Source organism: Oncorhynchus masou, chromosome 4 (genome assembly GCF_036934945.1).
Source record: "Oncorhynchus masou masou isolate Uvic2021 chromosome 4, UVic_Omas_1.1, whole genome shotgun sequence".
Classification (NCBI taxonomy): Eukaryota; Metazoa; Chordata; class Actinopteri; order Salmoniformes; family Salmonidae; genus Oncorhynchus; species Oncorhynchus masou.
The window spans coordinates 9,551,359-9,573,316 of record NC_088215.1 but is presented as its reverse complement, the minus strand read 5'-3'; the positions used below and the strand labels follow the sequence as shown (position 1 = coordinate 9,573,316).

Here is a 21,958-nt window from a genome sequence, read left to right as displayed (position 1 = left end):
CCCTCAAGACTGTCCAGCCTGTCTTTATGTACATTACAGACAAAATTCTGATCAGCACCTCAACTTGGTCAACCAACCCCCGCACCTCCACTGGAAGCCTCCTGAGGACCTCTGCTGCCTCTCAACTGCTGCAACAGGGGTATTTGTTGTGAAAGAGAGGCAACTGCACTGAAAGATAATCTATGTTCAGCTCAGGGTACTGATCTAGAGACTCATCCAACTCCCCCGTGAGAAGTACTCTTTCCAACTTTTACAGAATGTTTAGACTGTCCTGGTCAAAACAGTCGCCAAACTGAACCTCCACACCATCCAACACTTTAAAAAATTCTGCCCTATAGTGATCCACTGCTTTGCCAGCAAATCGTTTTGAGTGTGTCTCAATGGATTCAATCAATGTTGTTGCTTTCTCATACAGTGCAAGGTAGCTTTCGTCATTTCTGCTGTTTACCCCACGTGCTGGATAACTGGACACGGATTGGATTTAGCTGGTGTGCTGTTACAGTTACACAGTGGCGGTGGGTTTGGCAGTTTTGATGTGCTGTGAATTTTACAATGGCTTTTCTCCAGTTCCTAAATCCTGCACTAATGAAGGCAGCATCCGCTCTTTGGCCAAAAGATGGCTGGCTTGAAAACCCTTGGCTACAGTGAAAACACAACACTCCTTTTATTGATGGATTATAATGTAGCCAGGGGAAATCGCCAAACCATCTCTCTTGAAACGTCAACACTCTGTTGTCAAGAGTTTACGGTTCTATAAATTGTGGGTGTGGCTGATATGGTTTTGTGCCATTACTGAGGTAACTGGACAATGCTGTGCCACTGTCCCCTATACTGGTGCAGCTGGCAACAAGGTTGACACCTGGTCCTGCCGTGGCTGTGCCACTGTCCCCTAATACTGGTGCAGCTGGCAACAAGGTTGACACCTGGTCCTGCCGTGGCTGTGCCACTGTCCCCTATACTGGTGCTGCTGGCAACAAGGTTGACACCTGGTCCTGCCGTGGCTGTGACACTGTCCCCTATACTGGTGCAGCTGGCAACAAGGTTGACACCTGGTCCTGCCGTGGCTGTGACACTGTCCCCTATACTGGTGCAGCTGGCAACAAGGTTGACACCTGGTCCTGCCGTGGCTGTGACACTGTCCCCTATACTGGTGCAGCTGGCAACAAGGTTGACACCTGGTCCTGCCGTGGCTGTGACACTGTCCTCTGAAGTCTCTCTCCTTGGCTCTTTCCCTTTCACCACCCTCACTGACTCACAGTCTGTCTCTAGAAAATAAATAAGGTGTTTGCTGTACTCCTAACTACCAGTACCCAAAACTACACAATTAATCACAACAGCAATACCATTGCCTTAAACAAATCTTAGTTCAGTCACCAGTTTAAGTTGAGAGTGGGGGTATCCATGGCATTTTCCAATTATGTCCCTATTTTACAAGTCAAAAAAATGTAGAACCTTTCATAGTGTTGCCAAATAAAGACTCAACAAACTTATGAGACCCCCTGTCTCTGCCCATCTGTCCCCAGCCCTGATGTCTGTGTGCCCCCTGTTGCCTGATCTGCCTAATGACATCATTGTGAAACGTTTCTATTAGCATTTCACTTCTTTCTAATGAACATTTTATCAACTAGTCTTCGGCTACTAGGGTTCTTGCTTTGCGTTTTGGTGTACTGAAAAATACTCTGATGTCTGTCTTTTTACTTTTTTTCTGACATTCTTCTACCTGGCAGGCTGGCTAGCTGCACAAACACACACACACACACACACACACACACACACACACACACAGTGTGTAGGTTATTTACAGTAGGAGATGGGCTTCTATCATCTATCATTCTATATGGGCTTCGATCTAAAAGGTAGCTAGCAAATGTGAAACGGATTGCAGTGACAAGAGTTGACAGCTATGAGTTCACCATTTACACAACATATGCTGCAACCTTTTGTCATTTTAATATAGTTTGTTTCATATTGGCTGGCTTCCAACAATAGCTGAATTTGCAAAGCTAGCGAGCACCAATTCCGTTTCTGTGGTGTTTCCTATAATCTTTGCTATTGTTAGTTTACTCCAAGATCAGCACACGTGCTTCAAAGTCCCATAGCGACGAGTTAGTTTTTGCAAGGAGACCATTAAAGATATTTAAGACAATGGTAGAAGAGAGTGTAGTTCTGTTCAATTGGGAGTTCAGTTTATCGCTAACCTTATCACATGGACTTTGAAGCACTACAACTGCATGCTGATCTTGGAATAAACTGACGATAGCAAAGATTGCATCTTTGACGACGCCACATAAATGGAATGGCTACTAGCTAGTTCATGTTTGCCCGCTAGCTCTGAAAATTCCGCTAATGTTTGAGTAAACCCTGCCAACATATTTTTTTAAATAAAATAAAAACATTGCTATGGCGCGATTGACTGGATTAACCTCACGTCAGTTACGTGCCTTTCAGAAAGTAGATACTAATATCTGTTGGAAAAAAGTTTGGATGTTGCCACACACATACCTACTTGTTAACAAAATTAAGCAAGTTTCCTTTAAAATTATTCATAAATATTATCCTGCCAACCACTATATGAAGAAGTTTAAGGAAAACATCAACTCAAATCGCTCCTTTTGTAATGACCACCCAGAAACAGTGTTGCATCTTTTTTTGGCATTGTATGCATGTAAGAAAACTGTGGCAAGACATCAGTAGGTTTATAATTGAACACATTTATGAAGATTTTACACTATTGTGGAGAGATGTACTGTTTGGATTCTTTACATACTGTAGAAATAAGCGGAAACATTTTTATGTAATTAATTTCATTATTCTTTTGGCCAAATTTCATATACACAAATGTAAATTTACAAACAGAAAACCACATTTTCGTACCCTACAAAAAGAAATTGAACTGTATTTTAAGACGGTTAAATGCTCTACTAACAAAAAAGCTGTTAGAATTGTAAGTATATGCATGCCCTTGTGTAATTGTAATGTGATATTGTACCCCTTAGCTCGATTGTCCATTGTTTGTAATATATGTATGCTTGTGTTCCCTCATGTGCTTTATGTATTGATTTGTTGTTAATAATTAAAAAAAGATACGAAACCTCTGTTACCTGCCAGATAAGGAACTGGCAGAGGATCAAACCATTGTGAGGCAAAGGGCGGGGGGGTCGCAATCTTTTAATCTTTTAAAAACACGATATTAAGTGTCTATAATCAGCGCAAGTGCTTTCATTGCATATTATTCATATTATTGAAATTACATAGTTATGTTTACAGTGATATATTGGGGGAGATAAATCATATTTTTCCCAGGATGGGGGGGATCCCCCCACCACCCCTGGGATTTCCGCCTATGCCTGAAGAGTCATCCCAGCTCAGGCACGCTGGAAGATAACATACCCAATGGATTTAGAGAGGTACAGCCTGCGGTGGCAGTAAGGATAAGCAAGTGGGGATTCGGAGGAGTACGGTGCCTCTGATGATGAGCTACATCATGGATCCATTGTCCAGAGACTGTAGCAAAGGCTCATTGAAGGGTAGCAGTGCTCCCTTCTCCCCAGACACAGATGGGGACGTTGACGGAGATCCTGTGCAGCCCAGTGTGGACCTGGAACTCGCTCGTAAGAAGGAGCTGGAGGTCATAGAGGAGAAGATAGCTTGCAAGAAAGCTGTTCTTGCTACACGAGAGCTTGAACACGGAGCTAAGGACATGCCTAAAAAACAGACTGCATCCACAACAGTGAAGGGCATGTGTAAACAGACCAATATGGACAATACAATATTCAAAACATACAACAATGTCGCCGACAGCTCGTCACGCGTATGCCTACCTCTTAAACGGAGGGTGCTGGACATTATAAGTAAGTTCAGAAGAACACCGGTACGGTACCTACTGCGTAAGGTAACCTATTAGTTCTGTATTTATTAATTACAGTTGGGGTCAATTCTGAATTTAGTTGCTAATTGGTCTCACATTTCCATAAAATGTTGGGATTTCAATTGGCCACACTACACATGAAGCAGAATTTAATTAGAATTTAAGGGATAGGTTTGGGTCAAATTCCCTTTACTTTGTGGCCTGGAGATATGTAAATATTATTTTGTAGGTTGTCTCCCTTACACACTGAACAAAAATATAAACGCAACATGTAAAGTGTTGGTTTCATGAGCTGAAATAAAAGATCCCCGAAATATTATATATTATATATATTACTTCCCTGTTAGTGAGCATTTCCCTTTTGCCAAGATAATCCATTAATCTGACAGGTGTGGCATATCAAGAAGCTGATTAAACAGTGTGATCATTACACAGGTGCGCCTTGTGCTGGGGACAACAAAAGGCCACTCTAAAATGTGAAGTTTTGTTACATAACACAATGCCACAGATGTCTCATGTTTTGAGGGAGCTTGCAATTGGCATTCTGAATGCAGGAATGTCCACTAGAGCTGTTGCCAGAGAATTGTATTTTTTATTTCTCCACCATAAGCCACCTCCAATGTCATTTTAGAGAATTTGTCAGTACATCCAACCGGCCTCAACCGCAGACGATGTCTATGGCGTTGTGTGGGCTAGCAGTTTGCTGATGTCAACGTTGTGAACAGAGTGCCACATGGTGGCGGTTTGGTTATGGTATGGGCAGGCATAAGCTACGGACAACGAACACAATTGCATTTTAATGATGACAATTTGACTGCACAGAGATATTGTGACGAAATCCTGAGGCCCATTGTCGTGCCATTCATCCGTCACCATCACCCCTTGTTTCAGCATGATAATGCACAGCCCCATGTCGCAAGGGTCTGTACACAATTCCTGGAACCTGAAAATGGCCTAGTTCTTCCATGGCCTGCATACTCACCAGACATGTTACCCATTGAGCATGTTTGGGATGCTCTGGATCGACGTGTAGGACAACGTGTTCCAGTTCCCGCCAATATCCAGGAACTTTGCACAGCGATTGAAGAGGAGTGGGACAACATATCACAGGCCACAATCAACACCCTGATCAACTCTATGCAAAGGAGATGTGTCGCGCTGCATGAGACAAATGGTGGTCACACCAGATACTGACTGGTTATCTGACTCATGCCTCTACCTTTTCTAAAGGTATGTGTGACCAACAGATGCATATCTGTATTCCCAGTCATGTGAAATCCATAGATAAGGGCATAATGAATTTATTTCAATTGACTGATTTCCTTATATGAACTGTTACTCTGTAAAATCTTTGTTTTTGTTCAGTATAACTCGCTATACATGTTATTAAATGTAATGATAGAAAAACATACATTTCTCAATTTCATGACAAAAATACAAACAAAATACTGTTTGACATTGAGTTATAATCAAACTAACATTTAAAATTGTATCTGTAATCTTTAGCAAGAGGTGGCAGGTAATTTTGGCAAAGTATTTGTCAATGGGTCGAGACTCATATACTCATATCTCAGTTGAATTTCTTTGATCTGAATTAAATTCTACTTCCTTTATTTCAAATTCTGCTTCCTGTGGGGTGTGACCAATTCAAATTTCAATTAATGTGTCGAATATAATTTTAATTCCGAATTGACGTTAACCCTGTTATGAATAGATATTTCCTGATAGATCAAAAAGAAGTTGCTGCTTGATAGTAAATAGTTCCAAAAATGCATTTGTGCAAAAACACTTCCAGAATTAATCAAGGTGTGTAGTGGAAGAAAGTCAAAAGCCTTTATTGTTTTCTGCTTATGCATAGCGAGAATGGAAAAAACCCCGCACCATCAGGGTGACCACCAGATCTTTCTTGATGATTGGATTCTGATGTTTCTACTACATGGACTTAGCAGTAGAAAAACCTTGGTTCTTACATGAACTATTAAGAGTCTAAGAGGTAAATAAAAACTGACCTAGGATCACTATCCAGGGGCAACCTCATTACACATACTAAAATGGTGCTTTTAGTATGTGGTCCTTTCGTAGCACAGTTGGTAGAACATGGCGCTTGTCACGCCAGGGTAGTGGGTTCGATTCCCGGGACCACCCATACGTAGAATGTATGCACACATGACCGTAAGTCGTTTTGGATAAAAGCGTCCTCTAAATGGCATATATTATTCTAAAATATTGTCTATTTTCCTCCGGGATACCCCTGCCGAGCTGAAGAAACAAAACAAGATGCGAGCATTGGATCTGATTAGAGCTCCCCTAGAAAATGAAGAGGCCCGTCCTCTGAGACTGAGGGTTTTAATGAACCAGCGACGCTATCCCGACAATGAGGTATGTAGCCATAACATAACATAGAGGTCGGCAAAAGTATCATAAGAAGGAAGTCAAGAAAACCATGGCCCCCGATTTATATAATCGATTTCTGTGATTGACACCCATCCCACAGACGCTAGATATTAAGTGTCTACCTACTTGTACACGTCATCTTTTTGTGTGTTCTTCTAGGCCTACAGTGTTGTCTCGAATGTCATGGCTATATTCGCGTCATCTCGGTCGACCACCTGCATGAAAATGTTGTTATCCTTTCAGATGCATCAATTGCTACCTATCATGCTAACAGTCATTGAGATGGACTTGTAGCATAGCAAGTCAGATATCAGCCAATAATTGCTGAATGAGTAATTATGAGTAAAATACAGTTGACAGAATGCAACCAAATACTGTGCCCTCCGTAATTATTTGGGGACAGTGAAGCATTTTATCTTATTTTGTCTTTACTCCACAGGTTTGGATTTGAAATCAAATAATGACTGTGGGGTTAAAGTGCAGACTGTCAGCTTTAATTTGAGGGTATTTTTTTATCCACATCTAGTGAACCATTTAGAAATTACAGCACTTTCTATACATAGTCCCCCATTTTAGGGGACCAAAAGTATTGGGACAAATTCACTTATGTGTATTAAAGTAGTAAAAAGTGAAGTATTTGGTCCCATATTCACAGCACACAATGACCACATCAAGCTTTGTTGGATGCATTTTCTGTTTGATTTGGTTGTTTTTCAGATTACTTTGTGCCCAATAGAAATAGATGGTAAATAATGTATAGTCATTTTGGAGTCACTTTTATTGCAAACAAGAATAGAGTATGTTTCTAAAAACTTCTCCATTAATGTGGATGCTACCATGATTACAGGCGCTATGTCGGAAAGTGCTGTCATTTCGAAACGGTTCACCCGATTTATAGATGAAAATATCATCAATTTAAATCTCAGTCTGCACTTCAACTTCATAGTCAGTGTTTGATTTAAAATCCAAACTTCTGGACTATAGAGCCAAAAGAAGAAGAAAAATGTATTCACTGTCCCAACAATTATGGAGGGCACTGTACATCTATCGTGACATTCAGATGAACACAGCCAAGCCCATGATAACACAAAGGTAGTGTGAAATGCGTACGCAAGTGATACGTAAATGAAGGATACGTTTGATGGGCCATCTTGATGATGCAAGCAGATCATACACATTTTGTTTGTTTGTAGCTGAAGTGGGTAGATATTCATTGATATTTCCTCGTGTCTCCTGTTAGGTGGTCCCTGATGATGAACCGCATAATCCAACCATTCAGAGGCCACTTAATTCACTCAAGACACAGGAGCAAGATAAAGCAGCCACAGGCTTCCTCAATGTCCACAATGAAGGGGTGGACCTCAACAAGCTCTCAAAGATCGTCAACGACGAAAATGGGTTACTCATTGTGGGCGAGGAGCTACCACCAGTTTGGCCGACTCTCCCCGAGGGTCATGTTGACTCCAGCAGTAGATCCAAGTCTTCTCTAGTTGAGGAGAAGATGAAGGTGAGGCTTGAGGATGAGCAGCGGCACGAGCAGATGCAGACCCTGCTGGAGATCATTGGGCTGGACTTGGGGGTTGAGAAGTTGGGTCAGCTGACAGCCAGGACCAATGACAGGCTGTATGGGAAGATGGGAGACTTGAAAAGGAAGGAGTTTGAGAATGAGAAGGGGGAAAAGGAAAGCGAGCCTTCATTTAAACATCTCAATACTTCCTCATTACCATCAGACAGCGCCAGCCCCCTTCTAAACCAGCACTCAAACATGACCGTTGAATACAGCATCTCTAGTAACAGGGTATGGGACATAGAGAGACACAGGGACAGACTGCCACCGACACTCTGCTACCAGAGACAAGGACAGAGAGAGGGAGGAGGATATAGTCAGAGAAATGGACAGATCTGAAAGAGATTGAGTGAGATGGGCACAGACACTCTAGTACCAGAGAGAGAGACAAGGACATACCGGTAGTCAGAGAAACTAAGAGATCAGAAAGAAATGGAGAGAAAGACAGTGACCGATTTGAGAGAGTCAGAGACCCAGAGAGAGACTGGGACGGAGGCCGAGCGAGAGACTGGGACGGAGGCCGAGCGAGAGACTGGGACGGAGGCCGAGCGAGAGACTGGGACGAAGGCCGAGCGAGAAACTGGGACCGATCTGAGAGAAACGGGGACCGATCTGAGAGAGTCAGAGACCCAGAGAGAGACTGGGACGGAGGCCGAGCGAGAGACTGGGACGGAGGCCGAGCGAGAGACTGGGACGAAGGCCGAGCGAGAAACTGGGACCGATCTGAGAGAAACGGGGACCGATCTGAGAGAGTCAGAGACCCAGAGAGAGAATGGGACGGAGGCCGAGCGAGAGACTGGGACGGAGGCCGAGCGAGGCACGGGGATCGATCTGAGAGGCACGGGGACCGATCTGAGAGGCACGGGGACCGATCTGAGAGGCACGGGGACCGATCTGAGAGGCACGGGGACCGATCTGAGAGGCACGGGGACAGAGCGAGGTGCCTGCAAAGGGACAGGGACAAACATTCTAGGACCAGAGACTGGGACAGTGAGAGCGACTGGGACAGCCTCTCTATTACTAGAGCCTGGGACATGGAGAGATCTGAGAGGGATTGGTATGGGGATGAGTCCAGGGAAAGCTCCATTGAGCTCTACTCATACTCCATGGACCCTATATACCCTGTTTCTCATGCATCTATGATGGCAACCTGCTCCCCCACCCAGTACTCTCAGTATATGTCATACCACAGCAGCCCCTACACCATTGCCTTCCCTCCAGGGTGGGGTTATCCTCATGGTACTATGCCCCCTAGTATTATGCCACCTGGTACCATGCTTCCTGTTACAATGCCACCTGGAATCATGCCTGCTGGTGCCATTTCGCCTGGTAATAAGCCCCTCCTACCTAACCCCCCTGGGGATCCACCCTACCCCAGCGCCCCCCATATTACTCTAATGGAACCACAGCCTTAAACCAGACATACGCATACACCGAGCCTGCTAGCAACCTTCAGCTCACATCTACCCAGCCTGCTACTAGCAACCTCCAGCTCTCCTCTACCCAGGCTGCCAACACTGCAGCAGTCTTGCCCCTCCTATGTAACCCCGCCATTTGTCACAAGAAACATGCTCCCTGGTTTAAAGAAAAAAAACATGCCTTGAAGCAAGTTTGTAGACAAATAGTACGGAAATGGCGCTCCACCAAATTGGAAGTCTTCCGACTAGCTTGGAAAGACCGTAAAAGCCCAATATTGAAAAGCCCTCACTGCTGCTCGATCCGCCTACTTTTCCAACCAGACTGACGTGGATAAAAACAATCGAAAATGTATTTTTGATACTGTCGAAAAGATAACTAAAAAGCAGCATTCCCCATGTGAGGATGGCCTTCACTTCACCAAAGCAGTTACATCCTGCCTTGTTGGCCCTGTCTGGGGGTATCATTGGACTGGGCCACATTATCTAAGCACTGAGTTCTGTCTAAGCACTTTGTGACATTTACTGATGGAAAAAAGGCTTTCAAAAGTAAATTCATTTGATTGATTGACCTTAAGTCAGAGATACAACATACATCCAACCCGCTAGCAACCACCGTCTCACATACACCCAGCCCGCTAGCAACCACAAGGAAAAGAGACAGAAGCATTGCAGAAGCCGTAGTGAAAAGAATAAACATGGAAGAGACAGAAACATGTGAAAGTGTCCTGTCAGATGGTGACAAAGTCCCCCTCTGAACCGGGATGAATGAAGAGAGCAAAGGGGGTAAGCAATATATTCCTCCCAGGTATTTTCATTTAGAATTATCACAATCATCAAAGGAAGCGTCTGTATAAGAGGAAACGGCTTTTGAAGAGGAGGAATAAAGCTCCCCAGCACAAAAGTGACTGCTTGCAGAAGCATCAGGGAAAGTGACTCCTCAGGTCGCTGCAATGGATTTCCCCTTTGAAGAGGAGCCCAAGATCCGGAAGGAGTAGCAATGATAGATGGGGAGAAACTAAATGCTGACACAGAAGAAGTGGTCCCTCAGGAAGCTAGATTTGTCATGACACTAGCGAAAGGATTTGTTCTAGTTTATCCTCATCCTTAAATGCTTCATGTTGAAGCTATTTTCAGTGTAATGTTTTGCATTGTGTGTGGTATGGGTAGGGCCAGGAGTTTTTCTTGACTATGATATCTGCACATCAAACGCATTTTCTCGCCCGTTATAAACCAAATCTTAAGGCCATGGAGTTTACTTGGGCTGGTCATGTGGTCAGGAAAAACTCCTGGCCCTGGGCATAGTACATGTGTATCAATGCAATGACATGTTTGTAAGTTCTCATGCCTGATGGCTAAAAGCAAGAAAACTGCCCAGGTTTCACTCCCCAGTTCAGTCTATAGATCGTCTTTCACTTTGTATATATTTAAATGAATAAAATATTCTGTCTAATATTGTAAGTGTATGTCAAAAGTAATTTGACATTTATTTTCAGGCATAACTTTCATTGGTTTGGTCATAGAAAATGCCATGCTCTTCGCACTCCGTCCTATTGGTGGCAGTATTGGAATGTCGATCCTATGGAGCTGAAAACAACTATTAGACGAAGTAGACAAGAAACGAGTTTGTTGTTTGACCAGTTACCTTTATAACGAATTTAACACGATCTATACATTTTATATTGAAGTCGAAGCACTCCTATTTTTAAGAGAGACTGGTAATGCAAATTGTTTGACCCGATAAGATCCAGGATGAGACGGCGAACACAAGCCTGCGCGAAGGTAACAGACTCGAGGTAATATATCCCATTTAATATATCCCATTTAGCAGACGCTTTTGTCCAAAGCGACTTACAAGTCGGCTGGGGCCACTACTTTACATATGGGTGGCCCCAGCGGGAATCGAACCCACGACGCTTGGCGTTGCAAGCGCCATGCTCTACCGACTGAGCCACACAGGACAGGCAGGTAGGCCACACAGGTAGGCAATCATTAGCTGTAGTCAATGTTTTCCACCACTTATTATTGAAATAGTCACTTTACACATTTTCCATGTGGCAATTTCATGTATTTGTCGATATTCTATCTGTCATGTTTGCATTTACCATCGTTAGTAAGCAAGGTATATGCCAGCCTGCTCTGAAAATTACATTACAAACTAGCTAGGTAGTAAACTATGGCTAACGTTAGCTGGCTAACGCTAGCACATTTCAGCTGACATTCAGAACAATAACGTACAAGCAAGCTAAGTTAGCATTAAAGAAGACATGCAACTACTTGTATATTGGAACTCAACATGTTTGTTTAAAAGCCTTTTAATTCGTTTGAGGACTTATGTCTTGCCTTGAGCGTGCATATATGGGCAAATAACAGCCAATATAGCATCATCAAGGACCAACATGTTTATATTCATCCCATGCTTAACATTAGTGTTAAATAGTTGTCACCCAGACGCACAGTCCAGTTCACCCCCCCCCCCCCCCCTTTATTCTCTGCAGTGAACCTGGAGGATCAGCCCAGCTCAGGCACCTTGGCAGAATGGATCCAGAGAGGCACAGTCACCAGAGGGAGTATGGAGAACCAGAGAGGCGCAGTCACCAGAGGGGGTATGGAGAACCAGAGAGGCGCAGTCACCAGAGGGAGTATGGGGAACCAGAGAGGCGCAGTCACCAGAGGGTGTATGGGGAACCAGAGAGGCGCAGTCACCAGAGGGAGTATGGGGAACCAGAGAGGCTCAGTCACCAGAGGGAGTATGGGGAACCAGAGAGGCTCAGTCACCAGAGGGAGTATGGAGAACCAGAGAGGCGCAGTCACCAGAGGGAGTATGGAGAACCAGAGAGGCGCAGTCACCAGAGGGAGTATGGGGAACCAGAGAGGCGCAGTCACCAGAGGGAGTATGGGGAACCAGAGAGGCGCAGTCACCAGAGGGAGTATGGGGAACCAGAGAGGCGCAGTCACCAGAGGGAGTATGGGGAACCAGAGAGGCGCAGTCACCAGAGGGAGTATGGGGAACCAGAGAGGCGCAGTCACCAGAGGGAGTATGGGGAACCAGAGAGGCGCAGTCACCAGAGGGAGTATGGGGAACCAGAGAGGCGCAGTCACCAGAGGGAGTATGGGGAACCAGAGAGGCGCAGTCACCAGAGGGAGTATGGGGAACCAGAGAGGCGCAGTCACCAGAGGGAGTATGGAGAACCAGAGAGGCTCAGTCACCAGAGGGAGTATGGGGAACCAGAGAGGCGCAGTCACCAGAGGGAGTATGGGGAACCAGAGAAGCGCAGTCACCAGAGGGAGTATGGGGAACCAGAGAGGCGCAGTCACCAGAGGGAGTATGGGGAACCAGAGAGGCGCAGTCACCAGAGGGAGTATGGGGAACCAGAGAGGCGCAGTCACCAGAGGGAGTACGGAGAACTGAGCTCAGGACAATGGAACGATAGCCTTAAGAGAGACAACGGCCAGGCTATGGCCAGAGAGCTCTACAGTGAATACTCCAGCATGAGGAGGACGAGAGAAGATTGGGAGGACTATGGTGCTTCCTCTGATATGAGCTACATAATGGACCCATCGTCCAGAGACTGGAGCGAAGGCTCATTGAGGGGTAGTGGTGTTCCCTTCACCCCAGACACAGATGGGGATGTTGATGGAGATCCTGTGGAGCTCAGTGTGGAGGACCTGGAGCTCATAGAGGAGAAGAGAGCTGTTCTTGCTTTGCAAAAGGTTAAACGCGGAGCTAAGGACATGCCTAAATCACAGACTGCATACACAACAGCGAAGGGCATGTCTAAACCGAGGAAGGCGAACAATAGAACATTCAACAGTAATGTCGAGGACCAGTCGTCACGCATATGCCTCCCTCTTAAACGGAGGGTGCTGGACAATCTGAGTAAGGTATGTACCTATTAGTGCTGTATTTATTAATCAGGGTTGGGTTTCATTCTGAATTGCTAATTGGTCTTTAATTCCCATGAAAGTATTAGATTTGAATTGGCCACACTCCACAGGAAGCAGAATTACATTTGAATTAAAGGGATAGTTCATGCAAAAATCTAGATTTGTGTCAAATTCGCCTTTTTAATTTATTCCATACATCATTATGTTCATGTTGACATCATACATTTTTACCAAAACTATATTTGACATGTTATAGCCCTACCAGCTCGCCATCATATATACAGTTAATAACGTGTCAGTACATTTATTTAACTTTTCGTTTTGGGGCGTGACATTGGAGAAGCGTTCAAGTCAAGTCACGCTGAAATTACTATTAATCAAAGATGGATTTCAAGGTTTGCTCAAATGTTTGCTCGCACACCATTTCTGCTTCCTGTCTGTTGCAGCACGGCGCCCGTATTGCGAGGCTGATTAGTTAGGCCAAACGGGTGGGAGAAACATGTGTGCGAGTAAAGCAAAAACAGAAATTGGAATCCATGTTTGATTTGGAGGGGGGGGGGGGTAGCATCCATCAATTGAATTGAATTATTTCCTGGGCACTGCTCGGCGACGTAACCGTCTACCAACCACGGAAATTCCCTCCTGCTTGGGGAAAGTGTCACCAAACAGGCACAGTCTAGTTTCGGGAAATAAGACACAAGGTGGGTAAGTGTTATTTTATTTACATTTTTTCACCTTTATTTAACCAGATAGGCCAGTTGAGAACACGCTCTCATTTACAACTGCAACCTGGCCAAGATAAAGCAAAGCAGTGCGGCAAAATTGCCATACTGCTAGACCCCTGGGCTAAACATTTTTTTAAACTCATCCCCCTAAAACAAGTTACAATGACAGTGGTCTGGAGATATATGCAAAGTTAGTTATGCAGATTCTCTAATTATGAATCATTCACTTTACATGTAATGATAGAAAAACGTACATTTCTCAGAATGGATTTGAACAAACACTCCAGAATGGAAGGAACATTTCATAACAAAAATACAAACAAAATACTGTTTGACATCATTGAGTTATAATCAAACTAGCATTTAAAATGGTATCTATTCTTTAGTAAGAGGTGTCAGGTGATTTTGGCAAAGTATTTGTCAAAGGATTGAGTCTCATATGTCCATATCTAAGTTTAATTTATTTAAAATTCTACTTTATTAAAGAAATCTGCTTCCTGTGGGGTGTAAACAACTCAAAATCGAATTTCAATTAATGGGTTGAATTTAATTAAATTCTGAATTGATCTCAACACTTATGAATAAATCTTCCCTGATAGATCCAAAAGAAGTTGATGATGGATAGTAAAGAATGCCAAAAAAGCCTTTGTCCAAAGAAAATCAAGGCACTGGCGTGTAAGCGTAAAACATGTTAAGCTTTTTATTGTTTGTGGCTTATGCATAGCAAAAATAAACAAATCCACCAATGCGTTGCGGCTACAACAGCCTTCATCAGGGTGACCATCAGATCTTTCCTGATTCCGATGTTTCTGCTACATGGACTTAGCAGCAGACCCCCTTTTCGCCAAACACAGATCTAAGATCAGCTACCCAAAGCCATTAAGAGTCTAAGAGGTAAATAGAAACTGATCTGAGATCACTATTCAGAGACAACTGCATTACACATACTAAAATATTGTCTCTATTTTCCTCCAGGATACCCCTGCCAAGCTGAAGAAACAAAACAAGATGCGAGCATTGGATCTGATGATTAGAGCTCCACTAGAAAATGAAGAGGCCCGTCCTCTGAGACTGAGGGTTTTAATGAACCAGCGACGCTATCCCGACAATGAGGTATGTAGCCATAACATAACATAGAGGTCGGCAAAAGTATCATAAGAAGGAAGTCAAGAAAACCATTGCCCCCGATTTATACAATCGATTTCTCCCATTGACACCCATTCCAAATTGTCAAGATATGAAGTGCCTACTTAATTGTACGCTTCAAAATATTTTGTTGTGTTCTTATAGGCCTATAGTTTTTTTCTAAAATGTCACCGCTACATTAGTGTTATCCCTGTCAGCCACCTGATGCATAAATTGCTACCTAGCTTGCGAACAGTCATTGAGAGAACCTGTAGCACAACTAGCCAGCTAAACGCCAATCATTGCCGAATGAGTCATTATGCAACCAAATGCATTCATTGTGACGTTCAGATGAACACAGCCAAGCCCATGATAACACAAAGGTAGTGTGAAATGCACACACACACACACACAAGTGATATGTAAGTGAAGGATACGTTTGATGGGCCAGTGTTGATGATGCAAATCGAACACATTTTGATTGTTTTAGTGCTGAGCGATTAGTGCTTTTTCAGTTTCGATTATTATAATTTTTTAACATGAAATGCATTGTGGATTATGTGGGTTGAATGCCCTAATAGAGTAAAACAATTAATAAAAGCCCCATGATGGTAGTGACTGCCAATTACTGCTTATCACTTATTAACCTTTAATTTATTCACGTTACTTTAATTTAATAAAATATTTAATTTGTGTATATTACATTTGTTTTATTTGAGCTTCTGCCTATGCTGTCTTACAAAATCACTATGTCCTAGTCCTTCAAAGTAAATAAGGCATACTTTTATGACTGCTGAATACCAACTAGAGTATGTATTTTCAGGGAGAGTGCCTCACAAAGCAACAGTTGCTCTCTATATCACCTCACAATTGTGCATTCTTCTCTCTTCAATAGATGGCGTAAAAGAAACAGACCAGACAAGTAGATGGATTATGGTCATTGTAGTTATGCGCTAAAGCATGCTGAATATTGGAAACTGTTGGAAACTACAATTCCCTACTAAAAAACTGAACGAAGTGGTATTCAAATAATTGAACATAGTTTAAAAAAAGAAAAATACCCGAAATTTCGGTTAATCGCCCAGCACTAGTTTGTTGATAGCTGAAGTGGTTAGATATTCATTGATATTTCATCATGTTTCCTGTTAGGTGGTCCCGAATGATAAACGGCAAATTCAGAGGCCAGTTCATTCACTCAGGACACAGGAGAAAGACATAGCAGCCACAGGCTTCCAGCGCTTCCTCAATGTCCTCAATGAAGGGGTGGACCTCAACAAGCTCTCAAAGATCGTCAACAACAAAAATGGGTTACTCATTGTGGGCGAGGAGCTACCACAAGTTTGGCCGACTCTGCCCGAGAGTCATGTTGACTCCAGCAGTAGATCCAAGTCTTCTCTAGTTGAGGAGAAGACGAAGGTGAGGCTTGAGGATGAGCAGCGGCACGAGCAGATGCAGACCCTGCTGGAGATCGTTGGGCTGGACTTGGGGGTTGAGGAGTTGGGTCAGCTGACAGACAGGACCAATGACAGGCTGTATGGGAAGATGGGAGACTTGAAAAGGAAGGAGTTTGAGAATGAGAAGGGGAAAAGAGAAAAAGGAAAGCGAGCCTTCATTTAAACATCTCAGTACTTCCTCATTACCATCAGACAGCGCCAGCCCCCTTCTAAACCAGCACTCAAACATGACAGCAGCTCTACTAACAGGGTATGGGACATAGAGAGAGACAGGGACTGATCTGAGAGGGACTGCCACCGACACTCTGGTACCAGAGACAAGGACAGAGGGAGGAGGATATACAGTGCCTTGCGAAAGTATTCGGCCCCCTTGAACTTTGCGACCTTTTGCCTCATTTCAGGCTTCAAACATAAAGATATAAAACTGTAAACCTAAGGGGGCTGAATAATTTTGCACGCCCAATTTTTCAGTTTTTGATTTGTTAAAAAAGTTTGAAATATCCAATAAATGTCGTTCCACTTCATGATTGTGTCCCACTTGTTGTTGATTCTTCACAAAAAAATACAGTTTTATATCTTTATGTTTGAAGCCTGAAATGTGGCAAAATGTCGCAGAGTTCAAGGGGGCCGAATACTTTCGCAAAGGCACTGTAGTCAGAGAAATGGACAGATCTGAAAGAGATGGAGAGAGAGACGGTCACAGACACTCTAGTACCAGAGATCGGGACAGAGAGGGAGACGAGGACAGAGTCAGAAAAGGGGACATTCCTGCGAGAGAGAGAGATACGGGCAAAGATGCTCTCGTACCAGAGAGAAGGACCGAGTCAGAAAGGGACAGATCTGAGAGAAACTGAAAGGGGGACGGGCACAGACTCCAGTACCAGAGAGAGAGACAAGGACATACCGGTAGTCAGAGAAATTAACAGATCAGAAAGGAACCGAGATAAAGACCCAGAGAAAGACTGTGACGGAGGCCAAGAGGGACACCGGGACAGATCTGAGAGACACCGGGACAGAGACCCAGAGAAAAACTGTGACGGAGGCCGAGAGAGAGACCGGGGCAGATGCAGATCTGAGAAAGACAGAAACCCGAGAGATGGACAAGGACATAGACAGATGGCTGCAAAGGACCAGAGACAAACGTTCTGGGACCAGAAACTGGGACACCGACAGCAACTGCTACACTATTACTAGAGACTGGGACATAGAGAGATCTGAGAGGGTTCGGCATGGGGATGAGTCTGTAGACGGCTCCATTTAGCTCTCCTCATACTCCATGGACCCTATATACCCTGTTTCTCATCCTCCTCATGCATCTATGATGGCAACCTACTCCCCCACCCAGTACTCTCCGTATATGGCATACCACAGCAGCCCCTACACCATCGCCTACCCTCCAGGGAGGGGTTATCCCCCTGGTACCATGCCCCCTGATACCATGCTTCCTGGAATCATGCCCGCTGGTGCCATGCCCGCTGGTGCCCCCCCCCCCCCCCCTGGGGATCCAACCTACCCCAGCGCCCCCCATATTACTCTAATGGAACCACAGCCTTAAACCAGACATACGCATACTCCCAGCCTGCTAGCAACCTCCAGCTCACATCTACCCAGCCTGCTACTAGCAACCTCCAGCTCACATCTACCCAACCTGCTACTAGCAACCTCCAGCTCTCCTCTACCCAGGCTGCTACTAGCAACCTTCAGCTCACATCTACCCAGCCTGCTACTAGCAACCTTCAGCTCACATCTACCCAGCCTGCTAGCAGCAACCTCCAGCTCACATCTACCCAGCCTGCTACTAGCAACCTTCAGCTCACATCTACCCAGCCTGCTACTAGCAACCTTCAGCTCACATCTACCCAGCCTGCTACTAGCAACCTTCAGCTCACATCTACCCAGCCTGCTAGAATACTCCAGCTCACATCTACCCAGCCTGCTAGCATACTCCAGCTCACATCTACCCAGCCTGCTAGCAACCTCCAGCTCACATCTACCCAGCCTGCTACCAGCAACCTCCAGCTTACATCTACCCAGCCTGCTACCAGCAACCTCCAGCTCACATCTACCCAGCCTGCTACTAGCAACCAGCCTGCTACTAGCAACCTTCATCTCACATCTACCCAGCCTGCTACCAGCAACCTCCAGCTCACATCTACCCAGCCTGCTACCAGCAACCTCCAGCTCACATCTACCCAGCCTGCTACCAGCAACCTCCAGCTCACATCTACCCAGCCTGCTACTAGCAACCAGCCTGCTACTAGCAACCTCCAGCTCACATCTACCCAGCCTGCTACCAGCAACCTCCAGCTCACATCTACCCAGCCTGCTACCAGCAACCTCCAGCTCACATCTACCCAGCCTGCTACTAGCAACCAGCCTGCTACTAGCAACCTTCAGCTCACATCTACCCAGCGTGCTACCAGCAACCTCCAGCTCACATCTACCCAGCGTGCTACCAGCAACCTCCAGCTCACATCTACCCAGCCTGCTACCAGCAACCTCCAGCTCACATCTTCCCAGCCTGCTACCAGCAACATCCAGCTCACATCTTCCCAGCCTGCTAGCAGCAACATCCAGCTCACATCTACCCAGCCTGCTACCAGCAACCTCCAGCTCACATCTACCCAGCCTGCTACCAGCAACCTCCAGCTCACATCTTCCCAGCCTGCTACTAGCAACCTCCAGCTCACATCTTCCCAGCCTGCCAGCACTCCAGCGGTCTTAAGTCAGAGATGCACATACATCCAACCCGCTAGCAACCACCATCTCACATACACCCAGCCAGCTAGCAACCACAAGGAAAAGAGACAGAAGCATGCAGAAGCCGTACTGAAAGTGTCCTGTCAGATGGTGACAAAGAAGTCCCCCGCGGTATTGACCACTCGGATTGCGACAAAGGAGTCCTCCTCTGAAACAGGGCCTAAGAAAGAACTAGAAGGCGAGGAACCACATGCTGACGCTGCAGAGAAAGTGGCTCCTCAGGTGACTGCAATGGACTCTGCGGTCCCCTCTGAATAAAATCTGATGAAAATGTTGTATCCAGGTGTCTTCATGAGGATTCTAATCGGATGTCTAAAGAGGCATCAGTACAAGATGAAGGGGAAGCATCTTGCAAAGAGGAGGAAAAAGGCTTGCCAGTACAAAGGGAAGACGCCACTTGTACACACTAAGGAGAAAGTGCCTCCTCTAGAGGCTGCAAAGGACTCTGGGGACCCCTCTGAGCCAAAGCCCAAGAAAAATAAAAAATAAACACTTGAGGAAAAAGGAGAGATATTCATAACTGTACACAGAACCTATTTGACAAGGGGAAACTGTCAAAGGCAAAAGCAGATGCTAAAGGCACTGAGGCCAATTCTGAACCAGCACCCAAGATGGAAGGGGAGGGAGGAATGACAGGAAGGAACTGCTTGCAGACACAATAGAGAAAGTAGTTCCTCAGTTGATTACAAATGACTCTTGGCTTCCCTCTGAACCAGGGCCCAACAAAAAAACAGAGGAAGAAACTGTTAGAGTAGAGACTGCTTGCAGATCATATGGAGAAAGTGTTTGCAAAGAGCCCTCAACAAAGAGTGTCTGCAAAGAGCCCTCAGGCCCTCTTGGAACCAAAGGCCGAGAAGGAGAGGACAATGCAATTAAAGATGGCAAGAAACTGCTAGCAGACCTTGTGGAGAATGCGGCTATAATGGGCCCTGGCTTTCTCTCTGAACCAGAGGCTGAGAAAGAGACGAGGGGAGAAGCAACAAGTTCTCCCTTGGTTATCTGAAATACCCATGTTTTGACTAAGATGAGGTTATGTTGACCTTTTCTCTACCTATGACTTGGCGTTCACCATTCAACCACATTTTGTCCTTGTTATGGCAAAGCCTTTTAATGACATTGAATTTCTTAAATGTTCCTCAACTTGAAGAGTTCAAGCTGAAGATAGGCGCACCTAACATAGCCTCAAAGGATGGCTAGCTGTTGTAAGTAAAAGCACCAGAAATACATTGGTTTCAAGGGAACATGATTGTATTATATCATAGCAAGTCGTTCGTCTCAACTCTTTCTCTTTTCTGCAGATCTTCACTGGGCGTCATGAGTTCATCTCCCACTAGAATAGAACCTGCTGCTGACCCATCCAGACCCTATGGACATCAGTTGGCTTACATTGTTACCTATCAACCATTTTATAGATTTGTAATGACACTAACAAAAGATTTGTTAAAGTTGAGCCTTGTCCTTAAATGCTTCACATTGAAGTTATTTTCAGTGTAATTTATTGGTATTGTGTGTATGTTGTAGGACCTAGGCCGCTCATATATGCTAAGTACCTTTAGCGTCTACTGACGATAGTATCTTCTGGCCGGGGGAGTTTTATTAAGACCCCAGACACTTGCACTAAATGTTAACATGCATCATTTCACACATCGTTTGTGGTACGATTTTGGAAACATAAGGAACTATCTTACATATCAGTGGAGAAAAACAAACGCCCGTTTATTGGGTTAGGGTTCCCACACGGCCATATTTCCATGTTCCAGTGCTGGTTTACGGAAAACGTACAGAGACAGTTGACTACCTGTGCTAATTAGCGATCTGCGTCTCCAAAAACCTGTGTAGAAATGGAAGATGGACACTGCAAACTCATCACCGAAAAATACTGTCGGCTGCAACTTAAAACCGATTTTATAAACTGGGTGGTTTGAGGCCTGATTTCTGATGGGGCGTCAGGGTAGCCTAGTGGTTAGAGCGTTGGACTAGTAACCAAAAGGTTGCAAGTTCAAATCCCTGAGCTGACAAGGTACAAATCTGTCGTTCTACCCCTGAACAGGCAGTTAACCCACTGTTCCTAGGCCATCATTGAAAATAAGAATTTGTTCTTAACTGACTTGCCTAGTAAAATAAAGGTAAAAAATAAAAATTGGCTGAAAGCCCTGGTATATCAGACCGTATACCACAGGTATGACTAAGCATTTAGTTTTACGGCTCTAATTACGTTGGTAACCAGTTTATAATAGCAATAAGGCTCCTCTGGGGTTTGGGATTATGACCAATACCACTGCCAAGGGCTGTGTCCAGGCACTCTGTGTTGCGTCGTACATAAGAAAAGCCGTGGTATATTGACCATATACCACTCTTCCTCTGGCCTTATTGCTTTTATAACACTGGAGTAAATGTATATTTTGCATATGAAAGTAGATGGCTTTATGTTTCTAGAACCGTACCTCAATTTAGATGGGAGTATTTGGCTGCCAGAGACAATTCGCCTGTTTTGAAACCAAATAAGGGCGTGGAGTTTACTTGGTCTGGTCATGTGGTCAGGAAAAACTCCTGGCCCTGGACATAGTACATGTGTATCAATGCGATGAAAAGACTAGCGGCGGAATTATGTTTGTAAGTTGTCATGCCTGATAGCTAAAAGAACTGCCATTGTTTCATTCCTCAGTTCAGTCAGTCCACCGATTTCTATAGATCATCTTTCACTTTGTAAATATGTAATTGAATAAAATATTCTGTCTAATATTGTAAGTGTGTAGTGTGTC

The 21,958-nt window shown here is 44.6% G+C and overlaps 1 protein-coding gene across 1 annotated transcript; it reads left to right on the top strand.

The window, feature by feature from the left end:
* The first annotated feature begins 3,379 nt into the window (after nucleotides 1-3,379).
* Nucleotides 3,380-21,940, top strand: LOC135523136 (repetin-like). The gene is made up of 6 exons (XM_064949862.1): nucleotides 3,380-6,247; nucleotides 7,503-11,040; nucleotides 11,743-13,129; nucleotides 14,833-14,970; nucleotides 16,132-20,398; nucleotides 20,495-21,940. The coding sequence occupies exons 2-5, from the start codon at nucleotides 10,997-10,999 to the stop codon at nucleotides 16,597-16,599; spliced, it is 2,037 nt and encodes a 678-aa protein (XP_064805934.1). The 5' UTR covers nucleotides 3,380-6,247; nucleotides 7,503-10,996; the 3' UTR covers nucleotides 16,600-20,398; nucleotides 20,495-21,940.
* The last annotated feature ends 18 nt before the right edge of the window (nucleotides 21,941-21,958 follow it).